Source organism: Crassostrea angulata, chromosome 3 (genome assembly GCF_025612915.1).
Source record: "Crassostrea angulata isolate pt1a10 chromosome 3, ASM2561291v2, whole genome shotgun sequence".
NCBI classification, from domain to species: domain Eukaryota; kingdom Metazoa; phylum Mollusca; class Bivalvia; order Ostreida; family Ostreidae; genus Magallana; species Magallana angulata.
The window spans coordinates 54,573,844-54,598,381 of NC_069113.1; the positions used below are offsets into that span (position 1 = coordinate 54,573,844).

General features: G+C 34.0%; 2 protein-coding genes across 2 annotated transcripts; one reads left to right on the forward strand and one right to left on the reverse strand.

The window, feature by feature from the left end:
* The first annotated feature begins 5,576 nt into the window (after nucleotides 1-5,576).
* LOC128175061 (uncharacterized) lies at nucleotides 5,577-10,143 on the forward strand. Its single transcript, XM_052840469.1, has 5 exons — nucleotides 5,577-5,927; nucleotides 6,012-6,073; nucleotides 6,156-6,278; nucleotides 7,773-8,098; nucleotides 9,136-10,143. The coding sequence occupies exons 1-5, from the start codon at nucleotides 5,621-5,623 to the stop codon at nucleotides 9,890-9,892; spliced, it is 1,575 nt and encodes a 524-aa protein (XP_052696429.1). The 5' UTR covers nucleotides 5,577-5,620; the 3' UTR covers nucleotides 9,893-10,143.
* A 145-nt stretch (nucleotides 10,144-10,288) lies between these two features.
* Nucleotides 10,289-14,684, reverse strand: LOC128175062 (neuronal acetylcholine receptor subunit beta-3-like). The gene is made up of 5 exons (XM_052840470.1): nucleotides 13,951-14,684; nucleotides 13,679-13,723; nucleotides 12,624-12,733; nucleotides 11,106-11,641; nucleotides 10,289-10,942 (listed from the first exon to the last, which is right to left on the reverse strand). Exons 1-5 carry the CDS (start codon nucleotides 14,239-14,241, stop codon nucleotides 10,353-10,355), a joined length of 1,572 nt encoding a protein of 523 aa, XP_052696430.1. The 5' UTR covers nucleotides 14,242-14,684; the 3' UTR covers nucleotides 10,289-10,352.
* Nucleotides 14,685-24,538: the final 9,854 nt, after the last annotated feature.

Consider the following 24,538-nt stretch of genomic DNA (forward strand, 5'->3'; position numbering starts at 1 on the left):
ATCTAATTGACAATCAATAGGTAAATTAAAAGTTTTTATCTTCCTTATAACTGGATGGATTTCTGTGCTTGCTCACATAGCCGTTTTTTTTTTTTTTTTTTTTTTTTTGCTTTGAAAAATGTACCTGTTCTTGAGAAAATTACACCGAGATAATTAAATTCCTTAACTATTTCAATAGGTAAACCATTATATGAAAAGACATACAGCAAACTACATTGAAGCGTTTGATAAAGGTTAACTCCAGAAAAGTTTCTACGTAATGTTTTGACTGACCTTTGTCCAATCAGATCGTAGCTGGGCGGAGTTAAGACATTGTCGCTCGTGACTTGAATGAGAGAGAGAGAGAGAGAGAGAATTGAGTAAATTATAAGTGGTGCCGATGAAGAAAGTATCATTAGTTATTAACTTGCAAACAAATTAATTAAGGTGTGAATATAAAAATTACATGTATATGCTATATTGGTATAACTTTAACGCGTTTTAAAGAACGATTGTGAAAATTTCTTTGGCCGCGCGCCGTCCACAACATGTACCTGTATAGGAATGACGTAACAAACCATCTAAATTTCCTAGCATGGAGTCCGAGAATACGGGCATTAAATATTTTAGAAATGCAAACGAATAATCACTTGAAGTGAAAAGGAAAGGCAACGGAGGCGGATGCTTAGTGGAAAAATAAAACAATGGCGGACAAATTCGTCCTAAGGTAAAGAATGTTTCACACTGAGTAACCATGAAGAAATTTTTTATACAAAGTAAATTTACAACCTATATTTAATTCCAGGAAGATTTGGCAAACTTTGATTAGGATACTAACGGTAACACTTGTAATAAATACAGTTTCTTAAATATTAGTACAGTCTTCGATGTTTGACATTACCTCCTCACATTATGTATATATAGACATCGTTGTTCCCCGGTTAAAGAATTTTAAAACACTTAAAGTTTCATAAATTAAAAAGATATACTAGACCTTGATTTGTCACTTTTTAACTATTGTTGATAGATAGTTCGCTCATCTGCCTCATCTAGGCTATAATTTACTCCATTAAAACTCTCTCTCTCTCTCAAGTTAAGTCACGAGCGGTAATGTCTCAACTTCGCCCAGCTACGATCTGATTGGACAAAGGTCAGTCAAAACAATACGTAGAAACTTTTCAGGAGTAAGCCCCTATTAAACAATGTAGTTTGCTGTATCTGGGTTGACGACCTTTAGAAAATACAACAATTTTTGTTTTACAAATATTAACAGTAAGTTTCCACGTATCACAGTATCTATAGAATTCATTAAGGGCAAACTGTAAGTCGTTTGCAGACTCAGCTAAAATAACAGTATCGCCTGCATAAAACAGTATAAACATTTTTAAATATAAAAAAAAGTTCCTTTTCAATTCCCTCAGTAATTGTAGACAGTCCAGTTACGTTTTTATCTAACAAATAATATTCTAGATCATTTATATACAAGGAAAACAAGAATGGAGATAAACTTTCTCCTTGTCGTACACCGACATTACAAGTAAAAAGATCAGATGAAAAACCATTAATAAATATTTTTTTTATTTTATACCTTTGTACATGTTTTATGTATGTAAAACATTTACCATTTATTCCACTTTTAAGAAGTTTGTACCAGAGCCCATCCCTCCATACTGTATCAAAAGCTTGTTTGAAATCTACAAATGCACAGAATAATTTCTTTTTACTGTTGATCAGTGTGTGTGTTAAAAACTGCAGAACTAGAATATTGTCAAGTGTGGAAAACCCTTTCCTTAATCCCGCCTGACTTTCTTTAATAAGTGAAATATCATCTGCAAAATGTTCAATGCATGTTCCTAAAATATTAGTAAATACTTTCCCTAAGCAACATAATAAAGTGATTGGTCTATAATTTCTGGATTAGATGGGTCACCCTTACTTTTATATATTGGTCTAATAATACCTATTAACCATTCCTGTGGGACAATACCAGTATCAAGAATAATGTTGAACAATTTTTCATACAGTGGTAAAAAATTAGACATTGTAGTTTTAATGTGTTCGTTCATAACACTGTCATAGCCAGGGGCTTTGTTGTTTTTTAAACTATTAATAATTATTGAATTCACAATCTCTTCCCTAGTGATAGGGCTATTAAGTAATTCATTCACCGTATCCGATTGATCAATAACATTATCACATGTTTCAGCGCCTTCATTTTCATTCAATACTTTAAAAAAATTATACAATGTATCAATATCCGCAGAACATTTTTTTGTCTTATTCGCATTGTTAAAGAATGTTCTAGTATTCTCTAGTATTCGACGCACGTAATTCTGCAATTAATTTGATAAGTCCTTTCTGTATTTCTTTAAGAATTCGTCCATAACTGTTTTATAATGTTTACTTGTTAACTTTAAGGTGGCCTTATTTTCTGTAGATTGATTGCGGCTGTGCATACGCTTCGCTAAATGAAATTTCTTCCTTGCTGTCTTACATTTGGAGTTAAACCATGGTTTATCCTTGGAATCTACAGGAGCACTATGTTTTTTCCCAAAAGATTGTTTTGCCGTTGTAATGACAAATTTACACAATTTTGTAATTTTTTCATCAAGGCAAATTACGATGGTTATCGATTTTAAATACGGGAAAAAAATTAAAATGACAGCTTACGCTTCATAATCTGCGACATGGTTTACAGAAAAAGGCGTAAAGCGTTTTAAACAAGTTTGTCTATATAAAAGCTATCATAGTGGGATTTATTTCCTTAAGGTCAAGATCTAGTAAACGAACGGTGCCTACAGGTTTATGACACATACGATTGTGCTGCATGTGTTTAATAGCATATGCTGGATTTTTGCGTTTTTCCGAACTGATAAATTTGAAAAGATCTAACATATGTATTTTTGATTATCATGTTTCGTTTTTTATAGAAAGAAGCAAGACCGACGTATACAAAGAAGGAAGCACTGTGGTTATTTCAAGAACTCCAAATGATACATGTCCTGTAGCTATGTTAGAGAGATAATATGTAAACGGTGTGACCGTTGGACCGAGCGCAGCTTTAACACAATGCAGTTGATTTTTGTATAATAAAATCTATTTAAAACGCACACAGAAGGATCCGCATGCATGGTTGCCTACTCAAATCATTCGTCAAAGTTAAACTAAACGTCGCGTGCTCAGTCTACATTATGACGTCATATTTCAGACGTAAAACGTTCGTTTTGTCTTCGGAAATAGCCGAAGAGAGTTACGTGATTCCGAAAAAAAAATTTATTCTTTAATTGTTCATCAATTTAATTCATATGATTGTCAATGTAATAAATTTGAATACTTTATTCAGAATCTAAAAGATCAGTTCCTTGACGTGAATGTTTTTATTTTCCATCTGATAATTGATAAGACATACATAGAACAAGTCGTGTTTCTTGATTGAAGCACTATTGAAACTTATCTGGTTTCCTTTTTAATTTCTTTTAATTCAAATTACCTTCTATTGAAACACTGGAACTTATTTAATCGAGTTTAGGGGCAATAAACATCGATAAGTACCAGTCAATCAATGATCGAACTAACTTTTTAAAAACAAAATGGCTGCCAATATGGCGGCGCCCAGGGCTGGAAGAAATTTTTTTTGGCCTTAGTACCCCTGATTCAACTTTCATTTTTCACTGATTTTCTTATATATACGTGTTACCATTAATCCTCGCTTCGCGAGGCGGGCTTCGCCCGCCTCTCGCTGCGCTCGGTAATATTATGCCTTCTTCTAAGGAATTTATTTTCAGGTCCATACTTAACTGTAAGAAATCCAAGTCTTACAAACTTAGAATTGGTAACAAACCATTATCGTATACTCGAGCAAGAGAAATATTGCTCGAAGCACTAAAGTCTTTAGGTTTAGAATCCAGCAGTTTTGGTTTGCATAGTCTTAGATCGGGGGGTGCTACAGCTGCTGCTAGCAACGGCATTACTGATAGACTGTTTATGAAACATGGTAGATGGAAATCCGAGAAAGCCAAAGATGGCTTTGTTCAGGAAAATTTATTAGAAAAGTTATCGGTTTCGATAAAATTAGGTATTTGATAAGATAACATTGTTTTTGCCACTTTTCACATCATTGTGTTCTCTCTCTATTGTCGAAAATGCAGCAAAATAAGCGCTTCCTTCACTAATCATGTGTTTTGTAATTATTGTAAATAATTTATGTTCGATTGAGTGGAACGAATAAGAACATAATCTATTTCAAAATCAACTTTTCTTGCATGGCAATTAGTTTCTAGGCTGTATTTGAATTACGCATTTTTTTATTATATGAATTTTAGACTTTTCCGACAAGAAATTCGAGAAACCCCATATGAATCATGTTTTGTAATATTTAAAGATAGATTTCAAACTATGTATAAGTAATCGAAGAAATTCTAAAAACTTTATGGATCCAAGCACTATTGATATCGAACTTTAGTCTCGTTCAACCAGACGCTCGGCTGTCTCCGTTAATCTCCGACAAGCAAGTGAGCCATTCTGCTTGTCGGAGATTTACGGAGACAGCCGAGAGGCTATATTAAACTCTGGCATAGGAATAAATGAGACATTAGTCTGTAAACAGCAAACTGCAAGATTTGTAAGGACTAACCGTCCATTTATGCCTATACTTTTGTAATGTACACCTTATAAGTGCTATAAGATGTATGTCTTTTGCAATAAAGAAATTGAATTGAAATTGAGACTATAAAAAGATATCAGTTGTTCGTATTATATAAAATCTGACTACTTTCGAAGTGTTTATTGATAAGTTTCCTTGAAAAACAATGCTTCAGCATACATAACGTTGAATTTTCTATTATTTTCAAGAACTAAGTCTTGTCAGCGGTGATGATTTGTGCTTAGGTCCAAACACTGTTTCACTTTCGGTTTGCCAGAGTAACTGCACAGTAGAGTTGATTAAAATCAACTTCCAAAAATAGTGCGTGCAGATGAATTCTTTCAGTGATTGCATGTGATTTACAGTACAGGAAAATTCGATGTATGCTTTAAGAATATTATTCTTATCTCATGTTAAATAGCATGTCACAAACAAAAATTAAATTATATAATATTATTAAGAACAAATTTAACATATATATATATATATATATATATATATATATATATATATATATATATATATATATTCGCGATAACTATTTCATTTTGAGTTACAGTCTCCGTATAATCTAAGCAAGACAAAAACTACAACTAATTTTTAACTTATGCATACATGTAATAACAATTCATTCACAAATTTAAGATGAACCTGGTAAATAAAGTAATATTCGTTTTCATTTCATCAAGGCACTATTAGGATCCTTAATTAAGAATTAGTTAACTCATATTGGAAATCAACAAAACGCATTAACTTTCACAAATCTTTTATATATATTTTACCAAATCTTCGTACGCTAATGACATAATCATGCTGCAATACAGGTTTTGTTAAGTATATAGTTGTGACACGATACTCCGTATATGGAAATAAGAGAAGAGTACATGTAAGTCCTCTCCGCGCTACCTCGTTAAGTTACAGCTGTTGACTTTTACTGCCAATCACGTGAAATTGCCCACATTAACTTTCCCACACAAAAACAGAAAGACTGAGAGAACGATGAAGATCCGACCAGACGTTGTACTTGTACGCCTGGGATTTACCATTTGTCTGTGTGGGTTTGGGCTATTTTTGTTAATTTTTAGCGTTGGTGTCCCAGAGGAGACAGCGCCGGAAACTAAATTTCCGTCCAAGCATCTCCCCAATCGGAATGTGAGGATGTTAGTATTGAATAACACAACTAGTAGGAGCAACGTCATAGAGACGCAACGCCAAAATCGAGGTTTGGCGGGAAAACATTCGACACCTGCTTTGCATGTGGGTCAACGGGCAGTTAACGTCACTATAGTAGACGAGCGACAGAGGGGTGAGTGTATGCCAGTACAGATGATATTTACCTTTGCAAACATTTGGTTAAACTTCATCCATTCTTTATTATCTTGTGTTTTAGTGTTATTATATTGGATGCAAGCTGCTCGGGATGGAACATTTTCTAAAGATGGTGTTACCCTGGTAATTAGAATATTTTTTTAAAAGTCTATATATTTAAGGTATTACTGTAAAATAAAATGTGTTTATAGCGCCGATCTTTTAGGTCCGATTTGACAAGCATTCTAACCTGGGGTTGCCCGTGCTGATGAAGGACTACCCCGTGTACCGTACCCCCACGGTTGACACGGTCACCTACCTGCTTCAGTCTAATCAGCAGTACCTGATGGTAGGTATTAGTGCAGTAATTCCCTCTGATTACCTTCGCTTCCGTGAATTAAATCCGCCTCAGGTTATATTGTATCGATTTCCCGGCTAGGTTCGTAGTTTTACACAGAATTTCTGTAATAACATGTGCCACCTTTTTGATGTTTTACAATAAAACAGGTATCTGATAAACAGGTATCTGATTAGTTTGAATTTGATTTTTATACATCTAATGCGATTAACATTTTGTGAATGAGCCCTAGGCATGCTATTCTCTATTTATACCTTCGTTTTCCATTTGTTATACAACCTTTACATTAAAAGTATACTTCAGTAAACAACTTAAAACATACGCATCGTAATTTATATTGAAAATGAATACATGAACCAAAAAAAAAAAGGGAAAAGCTATTACTATAGTATTGACATTTGCAATAACATCAAAAATAAAATCGAATGCTAGGATCGAGCCGTGATTCATCATTCAAGTTATCACTTAAAGCTGCTTGGTCCGATTTTTTTGTAATTACAGTATCAACATTTTTTCCATACAAATCATTAATCTTAGAAAGTTATGGACTTTCTCCTATTTACACCAGCAGAATCAGTCTCCTTTCAAAGTTAGAAATATTCAAAGTAAATAAAAATAATTTCTCTTTGGGCAAACGAAAAAACAAACCAAAATGCATCACGGGAATGTTTAGAAAAGGTAACCGCTTGGTTTTGTCCCCCGAATGATTGGGGTTATTCAACCCGCATGCTATGCATCGATTGTAAAGAAAGCAGACTTTGGAAATATTAGCGATTGTCTGATCATTTCGACCTTTATTTAAAGCGATGTCAAAGTCTTAATACAACCATACCCGTCTCGTCGTCAGGGGTGAAATTTAACATGAGGCGAAATAACGTGGTACCTTTTAATGTCGTTTGTTTAGTTAGCAAATTTTGTACGTATTTTTCGTCATTGAAATTTGGCATAATTGACGGGTAAAACTACTGCAATGTCTATTATTATACATATACTAAGCATAGCCATCGTTTAAAAGCGTGCATAAAATTTGATATAAAATCGGACCAAGCAGCTTTAAAATAAGATGAAATATTCTAAATCCCAAATACTGAAACAATATAATGTTTTCTGTGGTAGTTCAAACAGCTAGGTACAAGTATTGCCAAAAAAATATATAACCGCGTCAAAACAAAAATTGAACTAAATACTGCGAAGAATGCGTTGGAAGACAGTTTTTAAAGTTCTTTTAATTAATGCATAAATTCAAATGCGGATATAGTTAGATCTTTATTCCGTTTTTCAACATAATCCAATAATTATTAATGAAACAGGAGAAAAAATTATCAGTAGAATACAAACACATATCTTTACATTTTGCGTAAAGTTATGTAATGCAATGTATCGAACCAACTTTGATGAATTTATTTGGTGCTTGGAAAAAAGTCGTTAGTAGGAATTAAGACTTAATGATGGCCTGCCCTTCTCTCGTGTCTGTGTTATTTCTAGGCCGCCGTCCTGACTGGTCTTATTAAGGAAATCATCTGGGTCTGGCCAAAGTGGGACTACAGGGCTCACTTCGCGGAGTACTCCCTCGGTGTGATACAGGCCGGAACTATCACTACCAGAAAAGGAAAGAGGTTCTGTCTGTGTATGTTTGACTCGGACAGCAGCGAGAACACGTGTTTCTACAACTCCCTGTCGGACTCCAGTAGTGGGGTGGTGCACTTGGATTTCCAGGACTGTGACGTCAGACACACGGTCAAGTACGTGGAACTCAGAGAGGATATTGCCGCGAATTATTTCCAGAGGCGGAAGGACAAATTCAGCAACAGGTAGTCAACCATTTTCTTACAATGAACACTTAGCCGGATAATTATGTCATTGCCAAGATGGCATTTTTGCACCCGTCTGAGGTGCATGAATGTATAGAAATTTTCAAATATGCCATAAGATAGACCACTGCTTAAAGAGTTTGTATAACCACCTTTGTAATCATTGCATCTCACCAGGTAAGGTAAGATATTTACCTTTCAAAAATAAATTCCTTCAGGAAATAATTTTTCCAATAGGAAAAACAATATTCCTATATGAAATTTGAAATTTCCAATCGGAATACAAGAAATTCCCACAGGAATTTGAATTTCTGTAGGATTTAATGAAATCCGATAGGAAATTTTTATTTCATATAGGAAACCTACCCGTATGAATCAAATTCCTACAGGGTTTGTAATATATCCCGTAAGAAAATCATTTCTCCTATGGGAATTATTATTTTCCTATGGGATATTAAATTTTTAAGGTAAATATCTCATCTGTCAGGTGAAACACACTAAAAACAAATTTTTCCGAAACTGCATTTTGCAGGTGCATAAATGCCACCTTGGCACTGACATAATTATCCGGCACAGTGTTAATGTACCAGGTAGAACGTTTGGCAATTAAGTCATTCAGAGTGTTTCAACTTGATCTTCTCCATGCTCGATACAACAAATCTGTTCTGTACACATGTATATCATTCAAGTAAAAAGCATCTCCCATGATTAGTGATTGGAAATTATTTTTATGCAACGAATAAGGACTTCTTTGAAGGGGGTAACAGAAGAAAAAAGGTCAAGAGAGTTGGATAAATTTATGCCAATATCATGAAAAAATCATATTCTTGAACCCACTACTGTATTGTTCAAAGTGTTTGATAACCAATTAGATCCAAAGACTTCAACGTCGTTTCATCGAGTAATGCAAAGCAAAAAATAATTGTAAAGTCGTCGCGATGTAAAGTGAAAAAAATCAATATGTGGGTATTATGAACGACATAGTTTTTGATGCATTGAGAACTTATATTGACATTTATATTTGTTATTTTTACAAGTAAATCAGAGACACTGTTGGATGTAGATGTGGACTTCCTCTACTTCGTGAGCGCCGGGGAATACCTGGTCCGCGCCAACGTTAGTCATGACGACATAGATGACCTCAACTCCAATCTGTGTCGTCTGCTGTGTCCAAGCAGTGGAGATCAGGAGACAGAGATGGACAGATTTATCTCTGAATTCATTGACAGAGTTCAGAGTCACAAACTTAAATACAAATTTGTGTCTAACTTTACCGAACTGTACAAAAACGGAATGAATTTTTTCCAAAAAGAGAATTTCAGATGGCTTCCATATTCGTGTCCTGTTACCGCGGACCAGACAAGACTGTTTATTTCACGGTTTGTTCGGTCCGTGGCATCCTTACCTATTCCACAGCTAGCAGCACTAAGGAAGACCGGCTTCTGTCTTACTCCCGGGAGACAGAGCATCAGAGATCTACCGGAGAAAAAATTCACCGTCTGCACGGGCGAAGTTTTCATGTTTAACAATCAGGGAAATTATATTGACCCCTTGGAGCAGCGAAAAAGACTGCGGAATTTTAGGGACATTGTGACCGAAGTTTGTAATTTTCCAGTAAAGCTTGTGACAGTTTGCAGGTCTGTCCGAGATGGATCTACTGACCGAACACTAGAGACCAAGCACGAACAACTGATTATCGATGTTCTTCGGAGAAGGTTGTCGAATACGAATGTATTCTACGACACAACCATGCTGGGAGGGAAAAGGGGGTTTAGGGTCACTAGCATATCATAATAACGAATTGAGTACCAATATTGAGGTGCCATGTATTGATGTAATTAAACTTTATATTCACTGCAACAACAGTGAAATACACGCATACGTACTTGCATGTCAAAATTTATCATAAGGTTTGTCAACTCTTGATTTTAGAGTTATCTTTCCTCTCTTTTACCTCAAACCTCTTGATTGTTTTTTTATTTCTTTGTTTGTTTTAATCTACTATGTATATTTTTGGCTTTCATAAATAAATAAATATAAAGATATATTTTTTTTTAAACACTCTCACCCCTTTAACCAAAAAAATGATAAATTTGGTTAAAGCCTTAGTCCTCAAACAGTTTTTACTTCTGTCGTTGATGTAAATTGGTGACTAAAATGCAAACAGTCATTGGTGCATGATTGTGCGTTGTTTTTTTATCAACATACTGCTGTATTAGCTATTTCACAAGATTTTCAATTAGACAAGAAATTGTCACAGACCTTCATGTTTGTCGTGCACAAAGTAAGGAATGGCAATCAAAACAACGGACGCGGAAAACAGAGTAATAAGTAGGAAGATCAAGAATGCCACGCGGTCGGCCACGTGGGCTACTTCCTTCCAGTCCTCGATTGTCTCCAGCTCCACCTCCGTTTTGTTTGTTTGAGCTACCATGTAGCCAAGCTGACACAATAATTCGTCTATGTTAGAGTAGCTATCTCGCCGTTCTTGTGGGGAAGATTCAGGCCCGTTTACTACAACCCTTCTTTTCGGTCTGTTCTCTGTATATTTTTTATTTCTCTCAGATTGAAGACTTCCGTGATTATTGATAAAAATCGAAGAGGTTTCTCCGAGTTCCTGATTCGAAAATGATTCCGACAACATGAAATTTTCTCCATCTTTTGAACGTTTTCTTTTTCGACTACATTTGCATTTGAACAGCGATGACAAAAATCCAAGAAAAACTATTCGAATCCACCGAGGTACTCTGTGAGGCCTGGGACCAGGATGGTGTAATTTTAAAATAAACACAGTGACGAAAACACAGAGTGATGACGTTGACATTGATATTGTTAGGTAAATGCCTGTAAAACAAAACGAAACAAAACCTTTATTTAATTTTCAAAGATTATATAAATCACCTAGCAAATTGACTTTCTTTGTTATTGATTGGATAGGACATGAAAATGACAGTCTAGACAGGTTGTTGATAGTCAATCTACCTATAGGAAATTACTGGATACAAACCTATTAACGGAACAAATTCGGATGTTTGAGGCATGCTCTCGGCGACCACCAGCATGAATACAGAATAGGACAGAAGGACAGTGATGTTGAGCGTTATCTTCTCTCCGGCATCCGAGGGCAGCCAGAACGTCAGACAGCTAAGGATGTTCAACCAGAAGCAGGGGAAGATGATGTTCAGAACGTAGTAAAGAATCCTACGCTGCATCACTATGACAACTGTAACATCCGGGTAAATCTCGCTGCTGATTGGATACTGAATCTCGTGACGCGTGATGGAGTGACCAGTCAGAAGCCACTCTCCATTTGACGTGTACCCGACGACGTCCACCGTCCCGTTGGTGGCTGTAATGTCTACCTGGGCCTTGTCGTATGTCCAAGATCCAAACTTGAGCGGACAACTCTGTTTGTCAAAAGGAAAGTAGGTGATGTCGACTTTACAAGAACTCCGAAGCTTGGAGGGCGGGGACCAAAATATAGTCCCGTCGTTATATACCATAGCGTTAATGGGCATAAAACCCGCCGTGTAATCATCTGCACTGCAACAGATAAAATATTATGTGTTCAGTGCAATCATTTGAATAGTGGAAACATTTAAATACTAGTAACTGTTTGTATCGTGAATATGAAAACGTCCGAATTGAAATGCACTAGATAAGGGAACATGAATGAAATGAAATAAGTCTAGTTATGAAACACATTAACTGAAAAGGGTCGTTACATAGGAAAAACTCATAAATCAATAGATAATTATCTAGACATAGAGTTGGTTTATGAACCAGTTAAAAAATAACCATTATTATAAAATATTATTCAAAAATTCTCACATAAACGCTTCCAAAAAGAGGATGAACATAATTTCAGCAAATTTCAAGCACAACGCATAACACATACCGAACATTATATGTTATTTGAATCAACATTTACACGACATCAGTAATTTACTATCGTCTTTTTATAAGAGTAAGTCAGCTTCAATATTTGTAAAGAAAAATTATTCACAAAGCCCTTTTTGTCTTATAATGCTTCATCCGGAAACATTTTCCAATCTGCTCGCGTCCAGACAGAGTACAGAGGAAAAATTCAAATTTCGACCTCTGTTCGCCGCTTGGGACCATTCCACGATATGTGTATGATGTATATTGATGGCTATATGTATGAGATGCAGATCGACAGGCTTCGAGAGTCGTTAATTCAAAACCTGCTTATATTCAATGACTTGACCAGTAATGGAGTATGGAATTATGGACACACTAATAAAACGAAACGCATGTGTCACCGCTGAAAAAATAAGAAATGGGGCAAATGATTGCGCGCCCGCCCATTAGTTGTTTATGATGCGATTGTTCAACGATTTGTGCACTGTAATTAACTGAAGGCAACATGATCACCTTTGCAAAAGAAAAAAAAAAACTAAAATAGATTTTTATTACTTTCAGAGAAATTACGATGACGCCAACGTGGCCTTTCCGACTTAACACCTTTATTATGTTTGGTCTCTTTTAAGAGTAGACGTCTTACTTGTTGTACAGGACGATGTCTGGCAACCACAGTATGTGAGCAGGGACCCTCAGGTTGTACAGTCCGCCATAGTCACTGGTGTTCCACGAAATTCTGTCGTCAATCCACTTCTACAGTTTAAATAGACAAGGTCAGCACAATGCATACACGTTTATATGATCTACATTATAAATATAATGTCAACACATTACTTGTATATTAGATTTCTCTGAAATTGTGATCGACGAATCTCGAAATTTTAAAGAGGAGTTAGAAAACACACAAGTTTTTAGAAAAGTTTAATTTTTATATAACTTTTATACTTCTTTTCAATATAAGATACATCTTTAAACGCCCCCATTTGTCTGACAGAGAAATGTTAACGTCTTGCATAAAAATTCATTTTTTCTTCATTGCAATGTTATTTCAGGTATCAATTAATAACAGATGAAATTCACTGCATATTGGTGCACTGTTCGGTTAGTGATTAGGGGAGGGTCATTAAAAATTATTACTGCTGTTAAGTATATTTATTATTTCTGAATGAACTGACAGTGATGTGTGCCATAACAAAAATTACGGTTTCTTTTTGTGTTCTTATATCCATTCATGTGATAAAAAATGCAACATATGGATAAGTAAGGCAGTATTGTATCTATTTCTACATGCTTTTGATCCATGCTATACCTTTTTTCTCAAAAAATGATGACAAGGTAAAGATAATATTTGCAGATTTAGAATGTTGACAAGTGATTGCAGCTGTGTACAGCGATAATATTGTCAATGAATCTTCAGAAGAAGAGAAGACTGCGATAAAATGTCACTGAGGCAGTTTACTCAAAGATCTATTCCAGGGTTTGTTCGATAAAGAACCCCATATGCAACGCGTGCAACCTTGTCAGATCAAGAAAACATTCATTTTTTTTCTTTTGCTAAACGCTTCTGCTTTTACCCTGATAAGTTCATATAAAAAATTAAAAAAAAAAAAATTTCTGGCTTTAAGCACCATTCTCTCCAGCTAAGTCGCAGTGTAAATTATGTTATTGCTTCCAATGTTACTTCTTGATTCAACTTACGTGAACAAGCCATGCATTCGTGACCAGAACCTGGTTTTTCTCGTCCTGCAAAGGATCGGTGAGATGCTGATTAATTAAAAAGATCAACGGTGAACAGATTACTTAACGGATCAAGGGCTCTCCAGAGGGAACACTAAATGCGTGAGATTCAATAAAAGCATACAATTGTAACGTTATGGCAGATTGTCTGAAACATTATCCTACAATTTATTAGACCATATTAATCTGATCTGGTTAGCTGAGAGGATTTTGAGACTGGGCAATATACTCACCATATCAACGATTTGTATTAAAGTAAATCCAAAATCGACCACAACGGTTTTGGACGCGTTAAATACTGGTCGTACGCTTTTGTCGTAAATCTCTGCATCAAACAGTCCCAGGTTGTTTAATAGTTTTTGTTCATCGGGCAACAACTGTTGGCTGACACTTTTCGGGGTCAAATACAGAAGAAGCGTAAATAACAATGGCGAAAGAGCCGACATTTCGGTCATTTCCGACGCTCGTTTTCCTCTTACAATATAGATGATGGGTTTACAATTAGCAGACGGGAGTACTGACATCTTTCACTGTTATTGATTCGTGTGACCCTTAGCCTCTTGAGCATAAGACATGCTAATAGACCTTTGGCAATACATCACTCTAAAGGGAAATAGAAGCAAAGATGAAATACAGGTTTTTATAAGTGCGCTGTCACAAATCTCGGAACTTTTCGACATCCTCCATTCCTACGAGCATATAATCTTTGTTGGCGTGTACTGTATGGTGACTTGGACTTGTATCCGATGTCGGGGGGCACGACCAATCTAGACATAACTTTCCTTTAATCAAAAGGATGGCTTTAGAATACAGTCACGTTTGACGGGATAATGAGGGATGTTGGTGGCTTCCGATACAGAAGCCCTGGAAAATATCGAACGATGCCTTCTGACATTGCTGAAAATACAAAAGATTTAATCATGGAGAAAACTGGTTTTATAGAAAAGTGAGATCTGCGCCATGCAATGTCTAGAGAACGTGACATGTAATCAAATATCGGTGGTTGTGTCCTTTCTGATATATTTCATTTTTTTTTCAAATAAAATATACAACATGACTACGTTGTCATGTACAAATTTTGATTATCAATAATCTAAATTTTTGTAAAGGACAGTTGTTTGAATTTACTTCAGTACGGCTGCATTACGCTTAAACACATATACTATACGATACGCCAGTGTTCATAGTCCGTAACAATTGACAAATATGGATGCCTCTGGTATATCCACTTCTTTTAAATTGTGTAATGTTTTGATGGGTACGAATACCTTACAGTATGGTTTTGACTAAAACAAGCTTGCAATGCCGCTTTTTTTCCAGATAGATGCAAAGGGGATTAACTATTGAATCTTCTAGAGGTAGCTTATCTAGAACCCATTGATTTCTCCTTTTGCTAGTGGTGTAAATACGACACCTAACGTTTGCTATGTTATATATCAATTATATAGAACATTTATATACGGTTATACCGTATTACTCTTTAATAAAAATGCTTAGAACCATTTTCATTTGACTTACGGTAGAACGTAATTATCTATATCTTACATCAAAACAAGTTAAAAATGATGCTGGTTTCGAGTGAAATATCCATAGATTGCGTAGTCTTAGCTCTGAATCCGAACAAATCTTTTTGATTTTTGATAGCATTGAATGATTTATTTTTGACGTCGTCGTGTCAATAACTGCCGTCAGGTGAGCAGACAAATTGAATTACGCGCGTTAGCGCGTTATGATAATTTGTCTGCTCACCCTGACGGCAGTTATTGACACGACGACGTCAAAAATTAATCATTTAATGCTTATATTTACATTCCCTTACTGATGAAATTAATTATCTACTTAAATAATTCGATATATATTGCAGATAACGGAGGGAGTAAATTAGTAACAGCAAGAACAGCTGTTTATAAAACCGGTTTAAACTGGTTATCTAATAGACTGTTGAGATGAGATCAACGATCATGAAAATATAATTCATGAAAAATAATTCTTAAACTTTTGCTTTTAACAATAAAGTCAACTAATTTGTTCAATAACTGTAAAAGATGATGTTTTGACAACATTTATAAAAAAATATTTTTTCACCGATAACATAGAAATCACTGTTTGAGAACTACTTATGTATATTACTTGTAAATTCATACGCAGTGAATAGGTGTTGTATTTAGAGGCATTTAAACATCACTGAATTTAATGGAAAAACATAGTAGAATGTAAATATAGAAAAGTAATAGCCGAGTGACTAACAATGAAATAGACAGGCCTACGTCACATAGCTGTTTGTAACTATGCAAACACCAAGCTCTAAAAGACTTGTTAAAATGCTTCTAATATGTTTGATAACATCAGTTAGCAATATCCCTCACGATAAATTTTAAGATAATTTAATAGTTTATCCTCGTAGCCTAAAGCATTAATTTTTTGTATATCTATATAATTATATTAATAGTTCAATCTATCTTTGACATATACTACTGTCACATTAGTTTTTTAGGTAGTTGGGCGTAATCTTTATTTAATTTATTTTAAATTCGTTCCTCGTTTTTCTTTATTGTTATTTATTTATTTTGGTTTCTTTTTGTTGCTTCTTTAATTGCTTACACTATTATTTATTTATATTCGTGTTTGTTTAAACAAATTGACATCTTTATCTCGGTAAATTGGTCTGAGTAAAATGCTCTCCCTGTACCCATCTTTTTTATAAGGTTATGCCGACAGGGCCTTAAGTTTGCACCTATTTTATGGAGGTAAAAGTGTTTAACATCAAAGTAGAACAAGTCTATGTGTAGCCTATTTTCGGCAAGTTCTTGAACTCCGGCCTCGGCGTCACAAGTTAATCAGGTAATTGTGGTACTTCAGTTTTGTGTAGATCTTGAACAGCTGTGGGGTATCAACCTGGATAAAGGAGCCATTAAAGCGGAACAAAGAAGTTCTGTTCAATATCATTTGTTCCCAAACTTTCGCATGTTTGTTTCTTCAGGGATTTCCTCATTAACGTTAATAATGAAGCATGTACATATTTTACGAATAATTAAGACAGAATGACTTCCTGTGCAATAAACAAATTCTGCTCACATTAACAACTCGTATACACGTCTGAAATACCGCCAGATCGGCGTAAAGCGCAGTGAACAATACAGCCGCAATTATTCCGTCTATAGATGTACTCGTTATGTGACCTAGCGACCAAAATATTGATAACATATTTTATTTCATTTATTTATTTCAATCTCAACACCATTGCACAATGGTACACAGAGATTATAATAATACAATATGTGGTATTTCTTAATAATTAACAATGCATGCGTAAGAGAGAGAGAGAGAGAGAGAGAGAGAGAGAGAGAGAGAGAGAGAGAGAGAGAGAGAGAGAGAGAGATACCATATACAACTCTGACTCGTTAATACAAATGTGAAGTATGGGGGTTCTAACCTGGGGAGCATTTTTTATTTATTTTTCTAATAAAAGCACATAATTTCCTCAAAGAACAGTGTTTTGTACTTGCCATTATAAATTTAAAACTAATAGCATTTTTTATTTTTATATTTATATTTGATAAGCATTGCTTGCGTTCTTGCTGCAACGAGTTACAGCCAAGTATGTAGTGAAATTCATCTCCTATTTCGCACTTATTACAATGAGCACAGAATCTTTCATGTCTGGGAATATTTGCCCAACGTCCACTTTCAATGGGTAGATGGTGATTACATGTTCGAAATCTACAAAAAGTAATTGCATCTTTTTTTGATAATGTATCAAAATAATGTTCAAATTTTAACTCTTCCTTATAAATTCTATAATTTAGAGCTTTTGGGGATGATTGTAGAATAGATTGCCAATTTTGTTTGAATTGGTCTATCAACGTGAGTTTAATTTTTGCCTTTAGCCATTGTGAGTTATGTATAGTTTGATTAATCCATATATTAGATAAACCGCAATTATTTAGAATATGTTTGATATTTTCATACATGTACCAAGGGATTTTCCCCCCAATTTCGTGATTCATACAAATTCCTAGATCATATATTAACTTTGCAATTTTTGTATCTTTTCCGGTAAGTATTCTTGACCAATAAGAAATAATGCGTGTTTTAATTTGAATTTCAAGTGGGTATCGACCAAGTTCACCATATATCATGAAATCTGGAGTTGATTGTTTTAAATGGAGTAGAAGTTTACAAAATTTGAGATGAATTCTTTCTATAATTGCAATATTTGAAAAGCCCCAGACTTCACATCCATATAACAGTATAGGTTGGACAATTTTGTCAAATATGTCTAGTTGACACTGTACTGATAGATTATGAAATCTCCCCTTTTTTAACACTTCATATAATGCTTTTGTAGCTTTTTCGGCTAATTTCTGTATTGCAATTTTAAAAGATCCTGTTCTGCTAAATACTATTCCCAAGTAGTTAAAATCAGTAACAACTTCAATAAATTTATCGTTATATTTTATCTGCACGTTTTCTTTCTGCCTACCTTTGCTAAATATTATTATTTTAGATTTATCGATATTCATTTTCAGGTTCCATTTTATGCAATAAGTATGAAAGCAATCTATCTCTCTTTGCAATTCCTCGGGAGATTCAGCTAACAGTACAGTGTTGTCTGCATATAATATAGCAAATAATTTGAAAAATATATCTAACTTATTTTCTAACATGTCAGTAATAGTTGGTAAACCTTGTACATTAGACTCATTTAAAAAGTCATGCTAATCATTAAGGTACATAGAGAATAAGAAGGCTGACATATTTTCACCTTGCCTCACTCCGTTTTCACAATGAAAAAAAGTAGAGGTTTCATTATTGTAAACAATTCTTGACTTAATATGACTGTAGATATTGAAAATAATATTAAACATTTTGCCACAAATATTATGGGATAATAGTTTAAACCACAATGCTTTTCGCCATACGTTATCAAACGCTTTTTCGAAATCTACAAACATACAATAAAGTTTTTTCTTCTTCGTTCTCAAAAGTTCGAATAGAATATGTAATGTAAAAATATCAATGGTTGAATATTCTTTTCTAAAACCTGTTTGGTTTTCATGTAATAAGTTAAATTCATCGGAAAATGTATTCAGTCGTTCGTTAAGAATGGAGGTAAAAAGTTTTCCAATACAGCTTAGTATAGTACGGAAGCTTATTGAGGCCAGCTTAGCAGAAAAAATAATTTATTTTGCGTTTAAACGCAATAACTATTGCGTTTAATCGCAATCTTTTGCGTTAAATCGCAATAAGTTTTGCGTTTAAACGCAAAAGATTGCAATTAAACGCAATAGCAATTGCGTTTAAACGCAAAGAACATTGCGTTTTAACGCAAAAGTTTGCGTTTAAACGCAAAGTTTTGCATTTAAACGCAAAAGTATTGCGTTTAAATGCAAAAAATTATTGCGTTTAAACGCAAAGGTAAGATTGCGTTTTAACGCAATAATTCTTGCTAATAAACGCAAACGTTTTTGCGATTAAACGCAATAAATTTGCGATTAAACGCAATAATCGTTGCGTTTAATCGCAAAAGGTATTGGGTTTAAACGCAATAGTTATTGCGTTTTATTGCAAAACTTTTTTTAAAATTTGAACATGACTTTTTCTATTCAGACCAAAAGAAGAGGTTTATGACATACTTATGTTATGTATAAGTAGGACATACTATTAATGTTATGTCACAACCATTGGTCAATCTGTTCATTAAACGTTATGTTAGACATTTCTCGCTTTTTTCGTCGTGCTCTCTCCTCTATTTCTAATGGTTTTTCATATTGTTTCTCGTAAATCGAATCTTAATTATTCAATAAACTCAAATAGTCCGCGCATACACTGTATTACTGCCATCCATAATACTTTATTATATCATTGTTGATTTGAATTAGTGATATCACCTATTGAAAAAGTGATAGCATTTATTAGAATTGGTATTATTACCCATTAATCACTTATTTATCTTGTGATGTGAACAAGGGATATCACATATTTGAAAACAATGATACATTTATCACTCTTTCAGTGTGAATAGATGTAATCACCTATTCAAATAGATGATTTTACTTTTTGAAAAGGTTATATAACCTATTCAATTTGGTAATATCTTGGAGACAATAAATTTTCATAGTATAGCCGTCAATGCAACTGTTTGTGCAAGTTCCATTTGTTTTAATTTGTCACACGAATCGACATGCCTCTATTTGTAAGGCCCCTTGGCATAATGCCCTTTGCGATGGAGTCTTTTCCGTTTTTTCAATCCAACTATTTCTCACAGTCTAGATACAAAGTATCCGGCAAGCAAACATCACTGGTGAATCCATCAATAGCCATTTTGCATGTCATCTCTAAGGAAGAATTTGGAAACAAATATAAGCAACGACTTATTCTCTCTCTTGTATTTATTATATAGCGCGATCCTTCTTTTTAGGATACGTTTGCTTAGAAGTGCCTGATGCTTTCAAGTTATGACAACTTACTATTTCATTTTAAGTTGTTCCAAGTGACAACCAAAAATTGAGTCTTTGTGATGTGTCAAGTGTTGTCATCAAATCACGGACTTGGTACATATACTAAGGGTGTATAAGCAAATGAATTAATTGCGATTTAACGGAAAAATTATTGCGTTTAATCGCAAAACAATTGCATTTAATCGCAAAATTTTTTGCGTTTAATCCCAAACATTATTGCGTTAAATCGCAAAAACGTTTGCGTTTATTCGCAAAATATATTGCGTTTAAACGCAATAATAGCTTTGCGTTTAAACGCAATATTTGCTTTGTGTTTAAACGCAATGATTTTGCGATTAAACGCAATACATTGCGTTTAAACGCAGAACTTTGCGTTTAAACGCAATCCACTTTGCCTTTAATCGCATAACTTTTTGCGTTGTATCGCAATCTTTTGCGTTTAAACGCAAAATACATTGCAAATAAACGCAAAAGATTGCATTAAAACGCAATAACTATTGCGATTTAACGCAATATAAATTAATTTATTTACGGAACTGGCCTCAATAAGCTTCCGTAGTATAGTGATTGGTCTGTAGTTTTGTGGGTTGGTTTTAACACCCTTGTTTTTGTATATTGGTATAATATTTCCCTCCAACCAAATAGAGGGAATCTTACCAGACGAAAAAACTAAATTGAACAACTTTTCATAAACTGGCAACATTAACTGCTGTGTTGCTTTAATATATTCGTTTCTTATCCCATCTTCCCCACTGGCTTTATTATTTTTTAGATTCTTAATTGCTTTTTTTATTTCATCTTGGGTAATGTAATTATTTAGATCGTGATTAAAATCTTCATACTGTAAATTAGCAATTTCATTATCAACCATGTGATTATTTTCATCGCTTATTTCGGGAGACCTGTTTAAGTCTCTGAAATACTGATAAAGATCATCAATACCGATTGCCGATTGATTTTGGCAATTTTTATTTTTGTTATACTTATTTATTACTTTCCAATATTCTTTAGGATTTTTGTTTTTGATATCTTTCAAATGTTTACTAATTTTGTTTCTGTACTTCAGTTGCTCTTTATCAATAATTTTTTTGTAGTTTTTTTCATGTTCTTTATATTTTTTATGCGCATTTACTGTACGTTTTCTATAATAATAAACTTTGCTATTACGATATTTTGTACGAGCTTTTTTGCATGCTTTTGTAAACCAAGGTTTTGAATTGGTATGTGTTTTTGAGTTTTGATTTTTTCCACCAATAACACCTGAGCCTATGGCAATTTTAGCAGCATCTATATATATATTATTAAGCATTTCGACAATATCATTAATAACAACATCCGTGGTATTTTCAACACAACTGTTATCTAACAATAATAAAAGTTTGCTAAGATGTTCGGTATCAATAGATTGTACATATAAGTTTTCTTTAGTAGGATCCCATGGTTTAATTTTTTCTAAACAATCAACCTTCAATTGAGACACAGCTCCATTTGTATTTCGCTGTAGATTTAAATACAATATAATAGGTGTATGACAATCAGAAAAAAGTTTGCTTTGTTCAAGAACTCTCATATTCGACACATATTTATAAGTAGAATAATCACAGAGGAAGTAATCAACAGTGCTCGAACCTTTACATGTTAGCTTCCCTGATAAATTATCACCAATGCGCCCATTTACAATTAGCATCTTGTTTGCTTTACACATTTCTAGTAGCATTTTACCATATGCATTTTGGTGTTTGTCTTCGTTGTTTCTTTCAGTTTTATTGCTTAAAAATGTCAGGTCATCTTCCATGTTATCAAAAATTTCATTAAATTGGTCATTTTTTGCATTTTCAATATCAAAAAATTCTGAACTTGTTCCAGTTTGAGCATTGAAATCACCTGTTAATATTACATGTTTATCATCAAAGCACAATTCTTGCATTTCTAATTCTATCATATTCAATGAATCTCTATTACTGTATTTTGAATTTTCTGGAGGTAAATATACAATGCCTATTAATAAATTCTTTTCATAATTAGTAAGTTGTTTCGAAATTTCAAACCATAATACAGCTTTCGATTCCGTTTCATGTATGTTAATAAATTCGCTCAATTCTTGCTTATATGCTAGTATAATACCTCCAGAATTTACTCTACCATATTTGACTCTGTTTTTCATTTTTATTTCGTACCCATCAATTTCTATGACATCTAAATCGTCAGTTTTTGTCTCTTGTAAACATACGATATCTTGCTCTTTGACAAGTTCTTGGAATTCTGAGTAATTCAGTTTTTTCTTTACGCCGCAACAATTTCATGACAGAATTTTAAGGTCACAATAAGTACGCACGCACTGAGGTTCATTGATTGGTTTTGTATTATTGGAACACTCCCCAACGAGTCCCTATCGCGTTTCCTGTGACGAGCTGATTCGACGCCTTTTGTTAGACACGCTCCGATGTCGGTTTGGTGTTGGTCTGTCACGCCTGGGTGGGTTACTGTACTCCTCCTCAGTTTCCGGGTTGTAGGGTTGACCATTAATGTAGAGAATATCTCTAACTAGCTTCACATGATCTCCTTTCTGCTTATGTTCTTTCATAATCGGATAGAGGCTTTTGAAAATGAAAATGTCACTTACTTCAAATCCAAAACATAAATTACGAGTTCAATTAATCCATCAATTACTCTGTATGATGCTACGTAATAAGTATACAAATTTTTTTATCGACAAAATTGGATGTTCAACTAGAAATTTTATTTATAAACATTTATAAGGACAGGCTATTAACATTTCTAAAGCTCCTTTTTGCAAGAACCTTAGTGCTTCTCATCACGTCAAGCGATGAGAAATGACACGGTTTCACTGGATTTTATTGAATACTGTTCAATGAAACAAACAATCAATATAGTTCCTTCAGACGTTATTTCTTATTATATGAAATTTTGTTTCAAATCTGATATGATTATACATTTTCAATGACCAAGGTAAATAAATTTTTATCACATCGACATGTTTTACACATTGAGTTTACATAAAAGACTGATTTATTCGCAACAGGCCCGCCGTCCTACGCCACGGTCCGGAATCCGCATAGCCCCAGATGCATGGGAGAGAATCGTACATATAATGGTCTTGGTTTGCGACGATGCACCAGCCTTTGATTAGACGTGTTAATTTTTCCATGTTTGGGATCATGGGGATCATTATGTATCCAAGGAAAAAATGAATGAATATATCGATGTTAAGGTGGCTCTATACACCACTTTTCGATGACGCAGTACGCAAAAAAGTAAATCTGGAAACATGCATTTCCGGTACTGGCTGATTTAAACTGAGGCGAATTGTATGGGAACCGCTCGTTTGAAAAATTTGTTAAATGAATAGATTTAATTTGATAATTGGAAAATTCATTACTTACAAGTAATGTGGTATGTGACACCTTCACGTTGTGTGGCATTATTTATCGAAATAAACAATAAAATCAAATATAAGTTTTTAAAGAGTTTCTTTAGCATCATCGATATGTTACACCGTAGCGCAGTAGGTTTGTTGGTTCACTACAAACCAGTAGGTTATGAGTTCGAATCCCGTTGAGAACAATATATTTTTTGACTTTCCAAAAATTTCTATAACACATTTTTTGGTGAATACTGTGTAAGAAAATTCTAAACAGGTGAAAATATTTCAATTTTAATATACTTTAATGCACATTAATATCGACACCTAACGGGGATGAGATGGTTGTTTTGAATTACTTTCAGCCAGTTGGGATACATAAATCGTTTTAGCCTAGTCAATGTTCCCCTTTATCTATTTTACTTAGTTTTACATTAAAGCGAATATATTCACTTATACAGTGCTATTAAAAAAGTCTATAATGAAATATATATGTATTTATCATTCCAACATTATATTTAGGAAATTTTCTTCAACTCAGAAATGAAAATTGTTGGTTCACTACAAACCAGTAGGTTATGAGTTCGAATCCCGTTGAGAACAATATATTTTTTGACTTTCCAAAAATTTCTATAACACATTTTTTGGTGAATACTGTGTAAGAAAATTCTAAACAGGTGAAAATATTTCAATTTTAATATACTTTAATGCACATTAATATCGACACCTAACGGGGATGAGATGGTTGTTTTGAATTACTTTCAGCCAGTTGGGATACATAAATCGTTTTAGCCTAGTCAATGTTCCCCTTTATCTATTTTACTTAGTTTTACATTAAAGCGAATATATTCACTTATACAGTGCTATTAAAAAAGTCTATAATGAAATATATATGTATTTATCATTCCAACATTATATTTAGGAAATTTTCTTCAACTCAGAAATGAAAAGTCCTCAAGGTGTTTGGGCCTTGGGACT

What these genes read in the sequence shown, in the direction of transcription:
- LOC128175061 (XM_052840469.1), top strand. Translation starts at nt 5,621, where the DNA reads ATGAAGATCCGACCAGACGTTGTACTTGTACGCCTGGGATTTACCATT. An exon ending in AGTAGACGAGCGACAGAGGG is followed by an intron (nt 5,928 to 6,011) that starts GTGAGTGTATGC and finishes CTTGTGTTTTAG; the next exon opens with TGTTATTATATTGGATGCAA. An exon ending in AAGGACAAATTCAGCAACAG is followed by an intron (nt 8,099 to 9,135) that starts GTAGTCAACCAT and finishes TATTTTTACAAG; the next exon opens with TAAATCAGAGACACTGTTGG.
- LOC128175062 (XM_052840470.1), bottom strand. Translation starts at nt 14,241, where the DNA reads ATGTCAGTACTCCCGTCTGCTAATTGTAAACCCATCATCTATATTGTA. An exon ending in TAATACAAATCGTTGATATG is followed by an intron (nt 13,724 to 13,950) that starts GTGAGTATATTG and finishes GATCCTTTGCAG; the next exon opens with GACGAGAAAAACCAGGTTCT. An exon ending in CGAATTTGTTCCGTTAATAG is followed by an intron (nt 10,943 to 11,105) that starts GTTTGTATCCAG and finishes TTTGTTTTACAG; the next exon opens with GCATTTACCTAACAATATCA.